At 44.4% G+C, this 11,363-nt stretch overlaps 1 protein-coding gene across 1 annotated transcript in view; it reads right to left on the minus strand.

The window, feature by feature from the left end:
• The window catches only part of HDAC1 (histone deacetylase 1), a 36,978-nt gene extending 27,037 nt beyond the window's left edge, over nucleotides 1–9,941 (minus strand). Inside the window, exons 1-2 of the mRNA XM_004371999.2 lie at nucleotides 9,799–9,941; nucleotides 2,253–2,365 (exon numbers count right to left, since the gene is read on the minus strand). Coding sequence (XP_004372056.1) covers nucleotides 2,253–2,365; nucleotides 9,799–9,847 — 162 coding nt within the window. The 5' untranslated portion in view covers nucleotides 9,848–9,941. The remainder of the gene's footprint in view (nucleotides 1–2,252; nucleotides 2,366–9,798) is intronic.
• Nucleotides 9,942–11,363: the final 1,422 nt, after the last annotated feature.

The raw sequence follows: 11,363 nt of genomic DNA on the forward strand, positions 1-11,363 counted from the left end.
GATCAGCATGGCGGAAATGTACAGCAGGCTGCTCCTGAAGGTCTTGGTGCTTACTAGTCCATAGCTTTTCTCCTCTATGTCATTCAAGTTTCATCTCTGTTTAAATGCTAGCCTGCTCGCGTTAAGTCCTTGAAAACCTTTGCCGCCTTTTATGTTTATCATTCCCAGGTGCCCCTTCACACCTGAAAAAGCTCTCTGGTCTCAAGGTCTGTTTGCTCCTCTGTCCACTTTCCCCCCTTGCTTCTCCAGCTGCCTCCAGTGGCTTCAGAGATATGACAGAAGACTCACCTCCTTTCTGTCTCTGGAATGGTGAGCAAGTATACTGCTGTTGCTTGGTTACTGAAGCTGTCAGCTGACTTTTTTTTTTTTTAATTTTATTGTTGTACTTCAAGTGAAAGTTTACAATGCAAGTTAGTCTCTCATAAAAAAATTCATACATTGTTATATGACCCTAATTGCTCTCCCTATACTATGACAGCACACACCTCCTTTCCACCCGATCTCCCATGTCCAGTCAACCAGCTTCTGACCCTCTCTGCCTTCTCATCACACCTTTGGAGAGAAGCTGCCCATTTAGTCTCATGTATCTACCTGAGCTAAGAAGCACAGTCCTCATGAGTATCATTTTATGTCCCATAGGCCAGTCTAATTTTTGTCTAAAGAGTTGGTCCAGAATGGTTTTAGTTCTGGGTTGACAGAGAGTCTGGGGGCCATGCTTTCTGGGGTTCCTCCAGTCTCAGTCAGACCATTAAGTCTGGTCTTTTTACTAGAATTTGAGTTCTGCACCCCACTTTTCTCTGCTCCATCAGGGACTCTCTGTTGTGTTCCCTGTTAGGGCAGTCATTGGTGGTAGCTGGGGACCATCTAGCTCTTCTGGTCTCAGGCTGGTGCAGTCTCTGGTTTATGTGGCCCTTTCTGTCTCTTGGGCTAATATTTTCCTTGAGACTTTGCTGTTCTTCATTCCCCTTTGCTCCACGTGGGTTGGGACCAATTGATGCACCTTAGATGGCCACTCGCTAGCTTTTAAGACCCCAGAAGCCACTCACCAAAGTAGGATGCAGGACATTTTCTTAATAAACTTTATTATGCCAATTGACCTAGATGTCCCCTGAAAGCATGGTCCCCAGGCCCCCACTCCTCAGCAGAGACTTCTAACAACAGGCTCTTATTTTCTAAACTTAAGGCAACATGGACCCATAGCCCCTCTATTTTCTAATTTGGACTCTTGTAACAGCCTCCTAACTAGCCTCCCTGCTTCTATTCTAGTCCCACTGATCAATACCCATGTCTTTCCCAGTGAGTTTTCTAAAATGTATGCCTGCTCCTGTCTCTCTTTCATTTGAAACCCTTCGCTTTCTCCTTAATGCCTTCCAAAGAAGTTCAAACAGGGAACTCCTGGGCCAAATTTGGCCCACAGACGTACTGATGTGTTTTGTTTGTGCATAATATTAAAAAAAAACCTTGGGCCAACATTAAACCTGAAATTTTTTTTTACATGATAATCTTAACTTCCAGCTTCTCTTTAAAAAACCTGGAAGATCAGGCAAAAATCAGCTGGATGAGTCTAAAGGTTCACCCTTTTAGATCTAGTCCGTGCTCTCTAGTAACTACAGGTTGGCATCTAGTTCAACACAATCCTAGTCACTATTTTTTTTAGGCACTGATTAGAGTTTTTGACCTCGGCCCACAGGGATAGATCAGAGTTCCTTTAATATAACACATACAACCTTTACTGACCTCTCCAGCTCCTTCTCCCCTCACTCACACCTGTGAACTTTATACTACAAGCAATACCTGAATAATGGACTGCTTCTATTTCCGTAACACACCATACTGTTCTTTAGCTCTGCGTTTTTGCTTAAGTTCTTCCCCTGGCCTATAATGCCAGTTCCCTCCTGAATTATAGGCTAAATTCTATTTGAGTTTTAAAACCCTGCTCAGATACCAGCTCTAACAAACATTCCAAGCCTCCCTTCCTCCTTCACTCTTCATTATCTCTAAATCTTACACATTTTTAATTGCTGAACAATATAATAAATTGTAATACAATTTATTTGTTTATACGTAAGTCTCCCCCACTAGAGTGAATGCCTTCAAAACAGTCTCTATCATTTACAGTGCCTGCAACGTAACAGTCCTGAACCTATGCTTGATAATGAGTGACTAAGTAGTTGAGAAAATTAGATAATGAATGACACATGGGAAACCAGAGCTGATGTGGTCAGGGAAAAGTGGAGCTCACAGTAACTCACATAGATTTCCATCTTTCGGTAGAGACCATAGTTGAGCAGCAAATTGTGAGTCATGCGGATTCGATGGGGCTTCATTGGGTGACCTTGTCCATAATAGTAATTTCCAACATCCCCTGAAGAAAAAAGAATGACAGCTTCAGTGACACAGTTAGACACATGCTCCCAGGAGAACCCAAGAATTCTTGTAACAAACTCCTGAGCAAACTCTCTTCCTGGCTCATTTCTAGCCTTTAAGAGTCTCCAAAGATACAGCTATTGGTCTCTTCCAATCTGGAGCAAAAGAAAATGAAGGAAACCAAAGACTCAAAGAAGAAACTAGTCCACAGGACTAATAGCCCACACGAACCATGGCCTCTTCTAGCCTGAGACCTGAAGAACTAGATGGTGCCTGTCTACCACAACTGACTGTTCCGACCAGGGACACAAGAGAAGGTCCCAGATGGAATGGCAGAAAAATACAGAATAAAACTCTAATTCCTAAAAAAGACCAGACTTACTGGACTGACAGCAGGGACAGATTACTCAATAAGCAAGGTACACATGGGCTTACTTGTGCTTACTTACTAGTAGTGCACACAGATTAGTAAGTAAGCACAAGTAAGCCTGTGCATACTCTGCTTACTGGTTAATCCGCCCCTGACTGATAGAGACTAGAGGAACCCTTGAGACTACTGCCTTAAGATACTCTTTTAACTTGGAACTGTAGCCACTCCCAGAGGTCTTTTTTCAGCCAAATTAATATATTGGCTTATAAAATAAACAATATCACCTGTAAGGAATGTGCTCCCTGAAACAATCAACTATCCAAGAACAGTCAACATTTACCCAAAAGCAAAGATGAGAAGACAAGGAGGAGCAGAGATGCTAGATTAATGGAAACAGAACAAACAAAATGGAAATAATGAGAACGCCGACACATTGCAAAAATTGTCACAGATCAATTTGTACAAAAAATTGTTAAATGGGAATCTAATTTGCGGTGTAAACTTTCACCTAAAACACAAAAAAATTTTTAAAAAAAGATTCTCTTTCACCTTGAGGAGAGTAACTTACCAAAAAAAGAAAAGAAGGCGACCTCAGTGAGGTCAGCACTTAAAGGATGTCAAAGCCTAGCCCAGTTTCTTCCCCTGGAATCCACAGGTACTAGGATAGTATGAAGGGTTATTTCAAAGCACTGGGTAACAGCAGCCAGTGAGTAGACTAGCTTACTGTGCCTTACTGTACCTCCAAGGAAATTCCCACTCCCAGCAAAAAAATAACCATCACACATTACAAGCGCAGTTCACCTCTTACATATTGTGACACTTTATGGTATAAAAGCACATTCACATCCATTTCTTTACTGGATCCTCACAATAGCCCTGTAAAATAGGTAAACCAAAATCCGCTGTCATCGAGTTAATTCTGACTTATAGCAAACCTACAGGACAGAGTAGAACTGCCCCATAGGGTTTCCAAGGCTGTAAATCTTCATGGAGGTAGACTGCCATATCTTCCTCCTGTGGAGTGGCTGGTGGGTTTGAACCTCCGACCTTTCAGTTAGCAGCCAAATGGTTAACCACTGTGCCACCAGGGCTCCACTGTAAAATAGGTAGGAAGCATTATTCCCATTTTATGGATAAAACTAAACTCATCTCTTACTTAGCAATAGCCTTCTAATAGTCCCTCTGCCTTCAATTCAAACTATCTGCCACAGTTACCAGAGTGATCTTCCTAATCTGCAGCTCTGATAACATCCCGCCCCTGCTCAAAAACCCTTAATAGCTCCCCACTCCTTACTGGATAAAGAGTAAAGAATAACCTTCGTAGCCTGGCACTCAAGGACTTAAGAATCTACCTTTCCAACTTCATCTCCTGCTACCTATACCATTCCTCTCCCACAACACACACATTCACTCCCTTACTGGTCAAGACAGGAATTGGCAAACTATGGCCCTGGGGCCAAATTCACTGGCCACCTGTCTTTGTGGATAAAATTTTATTGGAACACAGCACACCATTAGTTTATATATTGCCTGTGGCTTCCACATGATATTGGCAGGATTGGATAGTTAAATAGTTGCAACAGAGACCCACCCCTATAGTGCAAAAAGCCTTAAATATTTACTATGTGGCCCTTTACAGGAGCCCTGGTGGTGCAGTGGTTAAGAGCTCGGCTGCTAGCCAAAAGGTCAGCAGTTCAAATCCACCAGCCGCTCCTTGGAAACCCGATGAGGCAGTTCTATTCTGTCCTATGGGGTCGCTATGAGACAGAATCAACTTGACAGCAACAGGTTTTTGGTTTGGGCCCTTTACAGAAAAAGTTTTCTAGCCCCTGCTCTAGACATACCAGACTATTGTCAGCATTCTGAACATGGCATTCACCTTCCCACCAAAGAATCCCTTGTTCAGATTGTTCCTTCAACCTGGAATGACTTCCCTTCTCCAATGAGCCCAGCGCAAGTCCCAAGCTCCTTCCTGATCAGAATGGTCTTTTCCTCCACATGCAATATACATATAACACTTAATTTTGTTTTGTATCTGAGTTATTTGAGTGGGCAATGGTAGTTCAGTGGTAGAATTCTTGCCCTCCATGTAGGAGATCTGTGTTTGATTCCAGGCCAATGCACCTCAAGCGCAGCCATGACCTGTTTGTCATTGGAGGCTTGCATGTTGCTATGAGGCTTAACAGGTTTCAGCAGAGCTTCTAAACTAAGAGAGACTAGGAAGAAAGACCTGGTGATCTACTTCTGAAAAATCAGCCAATGAAAACCCTATGGATCTCGTTTATGGGGTCGACACGACTGGGGGCCAACTTGAAGGCAGCTAACAACAACAATCTAAGTTATTTACATATATAGTCACGTACCACATAATGTCCATTTGGGGAATGTCCAACCACATATACATCTGTGGTCCCATAAGGTTATAACAGAGTTCAGAGATCCCAATCGGAGAACGGGACACAGTGGATGTAACACTTAAGAAATACTTCCAAACCAAGCATTGTTTTCATGAGCGTCACAAAGTAGTGACGTGTTAGTTATTATGAACCATTGCATGTATTTAGCTCAAATTTTTAACATAATAGGCTTTATAGCAGTCCGTTCTTAAGTACGAGCTGTCCATGTCTGAAAGTTGGATGTTCATAACCCATGGACTGCCTGTATATAACAAGTGTTCGCACAACCTCCAGATCACATAATGTCCTATTTTACAGAATGTATCATGGACATTAAGCGATGCATGATGGTATATCTATATCAACAAGACTGGGTGCTCCTTGAAGACAAGGATGAATATACCCTGACCATCACAGAAACTCAATGAAGATGCAATGACTCAGGGAAGTGCTTATCCAAGATCACAGACCTAAGAGTAATCTGGAAATCAACTTATCTGACTCCAAATCCAGTACTCTAAGAGTTATACTGGGGGCCTAATTCAGTTTGCACTTATTCTAGAGGGCTCTGTGGGTCTACTTCGTAGAAAGTTCCTTGAACAGTATCCCAAAATCGAGGGAACTACATACCCAAAAATCTTTCCTTAGAACCCACTGGAATGAGCTTTCAGCACCTAATAGGAAAACGTCTCAACCTCTTAGGCATAGCGGTTTGGTGGCCCCAGGATAGGCTCTGTTCTGGGGAGCAGTTCATTTTGGGGAATGTCACCAACAGCATCCAAGTCATACTCCAATTCTCTTTGTCAGAGACGTGGCCTGGGATAATGAGACAGTTGTAAACAGCCGAATGTTTAGAATCTCATCCTTTTCTCTCTCCCTCTCTTTTTTTTAAATAGACTTTATTTTTTAGAGCAGTTTTAGATTTATTTAAAGAAAAACTGCAAAGATAGTACAAGTGTTCCTATATACCCTGTACACAGTTTCCCCTACTATTAACATCTTACACTAGTATGGTACATTTGTTACAATTAATGAACCAGTATTGGTACATTATCATTAACTAAAGCCCATACTTTATTTAGATTTCCTTCATTTTTACCTAATGTCCTTTCATCCTCTTCTCTTAATTCTAGTGAGGCCTCTGATGGCAGGGACTATGCTTTCAGCAAGAGCTGCAAGCCAGTGGCTGCCATATAGCAACAGTCAACAGGGACTTATTTGTCCCCAGGGTCCAGGAGAAAACTTTATCAGCCATACGGATAGCTAGAATAGGCATGTAAAAGCATTGGCTGAGACATCTAGGTGCAGAACCAATTTGTGAGCAGTCAGTAGTCACATGGCCATGTGACTGGATTCCTGCTTACTCACTTCCTGGCATGGGCCTTAATCCCTACCAACTCACTTGCCTATCAAGTCTGGATGCAGCCAAGACACAGACCTGGGGAACTAAGATACAATATCTAGAAGGTTAAAGGAATACCTGAGGGTGGAGCCCTATCCTTTTCTTAAGTTTCTGATCAGCTGCTGAGAGATTTTATGGGGGAAAAGTAGCAGGAAATAATCCTTTTTATTTAGATACTATATTAAACTTTTAAAGAGCTTTCCTATTACTATTATAACAGAAACTGCTATTCTCTCAGTTTTATAGAATGACCTAAGGCTCTGAAGGGTAAAGTGACTTGCAAAGCTTCTAAGTGGCAGAGCCAAATCTGGGTCCCAAGCTAGTAACTCCACAGCAAAACTCACAACTTGTCAAGAAGTAACAAGTCTGATCCCTTCTCCAAAGACTGTGATCTTTTCTACTTTCTCTTCTTTTGAATCAAGAGTATTGAGATCATAAAATCCTACAAATGGAAATAGCTCCAGCCTCAAGAGGGCCTCATCACTGCCCAGCAATCTAGATTTATTTCCCTAGTTCTCTCTTTCACAACAGCTAGTATTTCAAATCTTCTCTCTCGTCAAGATTCCTACTCTACCAACTATCCTTCCTCACTCTCAGGAAAAATATTCTCTTCATCTGAGAATTCTCTCAACATTTTCCCTATCTTCTCTTTAAATTCACCTACACTTAAACTTTGCCTTGCCCCTTACCCTCTTGTCACAAAGGCACTTCCTCTTGAAGGCTCTGGTTTCCATCTTACCTGGTGTCATCAGGAACCTCCATCACCACTAGCTATCTGTCTTTCTCTCCCTACCTCCTGGCTGTTTTAGAATTTGAACATGCTCAACTCCCAGCTACTATTTCTGCCCTTTATCAACAACCCTCTCTCCTTGCTCCAGACAAGATTCCCTTAACAAGGATTTAACCTGATGTCTCCTCTTTACCCATCCATTCACTCCTCAATCTACCACAATCTAGCTTCTGCCCTAACCCCTGCTCAGAAATAGTTCTTGCCAACAACTGACCACTCCCTCTCTCCTTTCGATTCTGTAACCCAACACTTCCTGGTTCATGTACCTCTCTGGTCACTCCCTCTGTCTTTATTAATTTATTCAACAAATATTCACTGAAAGCCTACTATGAGCTACACACTGTTTTGTTTGTTTTAATATACTATATGAGAGCCTTCACAACTAGGGGATTGGGGATACAGAGGTAGGCAAGGCATAGTTCCTTTCCTTAAAGAGCTTACTGTCTGCAAGAAATATGAACGATGGGCAATTCCAGTACCCCATGACAAGGGCTGTGACAGAGAAGTACAGAGCACAAGGGGCATTAGACTTCTTTTCCTCAGTCTATTTCCTAAATATTGCTTTTCCTTAGAATTCCACCCTGGATCCTCTTCTCTTTTCACCCTATACAACTTCTTGGGTGACTCCATCCTCTTCTATGACTAAAATTACCATCTACATATGCTGACAACTAAATAAACTATCTCTTCTAAACTGTAGATCAAAATGGTCAGTTGCCTACTAGACATCTCTCTTTGTATGTCTCCAGACATCTTAATAGATGTTGCTTAAAAAAAAAAAAGTTATCAACTGACATGGCCTTCTCCAACACCCACCATCAAGTTGTACAAGCCAGAAATTTGGGATCCTTGCCTTCTTCTTTATCCCTGTTGTTGTTGTTAGGTGCCATCAAGTCAATTTCGACTCACAGCAATCCCCTGTGACAGAGTAGAACTGCCCCACAGGGTTTTCCTGGCTGTAATCTTTACAGAAACAGATGGCCAGGTCTTTCTCCCATGGAGCTCCTACATTCATGAATTTAATTTATGCCCCAGTGTGATACTTCTAAGGCATAAAACTGATAAAACTTCAATCACTCACAAGTGCCCTCAGATTAAAGTCCAACTTCCTTGGGACAGCATACCTGGCCCCTCAGGATCTGGTCCCCATTTACTCCTCCAGCCTCATCACTAGCAACCCTTCCCCCACTCCTGCTCCTTCTACATTCTGCCCCTAACCCTACGCCTCAGCCTGATGTACATATATCTGCTGTTTTCAAAGGTGCTGTCCTCTCTCTAAGGAGACCTGGTGGCACAGTGGTTAAGCCCTCGGCTGCTAACTGAAAGGTCAGCAGTTCAAACCCACCAGCTGCTCCATGGGAGAAAGATGTGGCAGTCTGCTTCCATAAAGATTACAGCCTTGGAAATCCTATGGGGCAATTCTACTCTGTCCTAAAGGGTCACTATGAGTCAGAATTAATTCGACGGCAATGGGTTTTTTTTTTTTGGGGGGGGGTCCTCTCTCTTGCCCCTAAAATTGCTGTAATCTTCGCTTTTCCTGTGCCTGGCTATTAACTCCTGTTCTTCAGGTTCTAAGATGGCACCTCCTTCCCTGACTCCCCAGGCTGGATTGGATGTCCCTTTTCTGTGCTCAACTCTGAGTTTTCCTTTACCCCAACAGTATGCTGGAGAGTAATTCTCTGTCATTGTCTATCCTCCCTCTAGACTGTGACCTGAAGATGGAAGTGTGACTTGATTATCCCCATGGCCCCAGCATTTAAAAGCTACCTAGTACCGAGTAAGCCTCTGACAGATTTTTGTTAAAAAGAATAAATCCGTATTAACAGGTTGCACATTCCTCCTTTCAACCTGGGGCGGGGAGTGGGGGTGGAGGGGCAATTCCCAGCAGCAACTGCAAGCCCTGCTCAGAGACTGGGGAGAGAGGAAGCTGGTGACCACTAGTTGGCGATTCTCACAGGACTCTCACTGAAAAGGATGAATAAGGGACACGGAAAGACCTGTATATTCTCAGCAGGAATATATGTCCTTTCAACCCCCTCCATCAGATTCTACCTCCTCCCTCAGGCTCACCCTCCCTTCTAAAAGTCCCAATCAAACTCTGTACATCAGACTTCTTCAGAATCCTCCCAAGATTACCTCAGTCTTAGCCAAACAACTCCCTCTGGCCTCAGCCTCCTCCCTCTGCCTCGACCTCCTTTCCTCTCTCAGCTTCCTCCCTCAGTCTCACCCTCCTTCCTCTCAGTCTCCTCTTTCAGCCTCGACCTCCTCTTCTCTCAGTCTCGCCCTCCTCCCTCACCTCGGCCTCCTCCCTCACCTCGGCCTCCTCCCTCAGTCTCGATCTCATTCGTCTCAACCTACTCTCTCAGCCTCTCCTCAACGCCTCAGCCTTCTCTGAGAGCTCCTCGACCTAAGCCTCCCTCTCCCGGATCCGGCCCGGCCTAGGCCCCGCCCCCGCCGCGAGGACGGTGCTCACCGTCGTAGTAGTAACAGACTTTCCTCTTGGTGCCCACAGTCTGCGCCATCTTGCTCGCCTCCCGTCCCTCCCGTCAGTCGGTCCGTCTACCCTCCCGCCCGCGGCTCTGCTCTGCGTCCGACCCAGGGGGGATGGGCGGGCCTCCAGCCCGCTCCGCCCGTCCCCTCCCGGGCTCACCTATAGCCGCGCAGCCCGGGCACCGCTCCAGCCAATCAGCTTGAGCAGGGACGGGCCCGGAACTCGGCAGGGGGCAAGGGCAGCCCTGAGAGGCAGCCGAGGGCCCCCTGGGCCTGTACCAAGGTCGCGACAGGGGGGTGGGGGAGCTGCCCGGGGACCGTACCATTAGTCCCGGGGGAGGAAGAGAGATCTGTAAACTTCACTGTCCTAGTTCGTCGTTGGAAGGGTGCTTGGAGATGAGAGGCCAATTTTGAAATTTTGCAGACAATAAAATGAGGCCTATAGAGGAAAGAAGAGGTACAGCCATAATGCTCCTTAGAAGCGAGGATGGCTCGACTTGTCTCACGTACTTTGGATATGTTATCAGGAGGAACCAGTCCCTAGAGAAGGACATCATGCTTGGTAAAGTAGAGGGTCAAGAAAAAGAGGAAGACGCTCAACGAGATGAATTGACACAGTGACTGCAATAATGGGCTCAAACATAACAACGATTGTGAGGTTGGCGCAGGACCGGGCAGTGTTCGGTTCTGTTGTACACAGGGTCGCTATGAGTTGGAACCAACTCGATGGCACCTAACAATAACATAGAGGAAAAGTGATTTGCGCAAGGTCACCCAGCTAAGGAAGGGGCTGCACCTGAGTTAGGACGCAGGTTTAAGGGAGAAATAAAATGTTTGTCAAGGGCTTGCTATGTAGCAAGTACTGTGCAATAATAGCTTTACCACACTTTTCTCAGTTATTCCTCATAGTAGCTCTGGAAGAGGGCTTTTTATCCTCATTTTACAGATAAGGATAATGAAGTTCAGACCTTTGTGAATTGCTGAGTCACACGATTAATGATTAAATTTAATTTTCATTTGTACAGATTTTTTTGAATGCCAGCTATGTGCCAGAGGCATTGTAACAAAGTGGCAGAAACCTCTCTGATGCAGTCCCCAGGAGGATTAAGAAGTATCTTCACGTGGGGTTACCATGAGTCAGAATCCACTTGAGGGCAACTGGTTTGATTTTTTGGTTTTGTTGTTGTTAGGTGCCCTCGAGTTGGTTCCGATGCATAGCGACCCTATAGGACAGAGTAGACCTGCCCCAAAGGGTTTCCAAGGAGCAGCTGCTGGATTCAAAGTGCTGATCTTTCGATTAGCAGCCGAGCTCTTAACCACTATGCCACCAGGGCTTCATAATTTTTGTTTGTTTGTTTTAGGCAGGAGTAAACTGGATTGTCCTCTTACCTAGATTAGGATTTCTCAGCCTTGGAGGTATTGATATTTGGGGCCAGATAATTCTTAGTTGTTGGGGGTTGTCCTGTGCATTGCACTGTAGGATGTTTAGCAGCATCCCTGACCTCTACACATTAGATGCCAGTAACATCCTCCACCCCCCAGTTATGA

Source organism: Trichechus manatus, unplaced genomic scaffold (assembly GCF_000243295.1).
Source record: "Trichechus manatus latirostris isolate Lorelei unplaced genomic scaffold, TriManLat1.0 scaffold00015, whole genome shotgun sequence".
Lineage (NCBI taxonomy): Eukaryota > Metazoa > Chordata > Mammalia > Sirenia > Trichechidae > Trichechus > Trichechus manatus.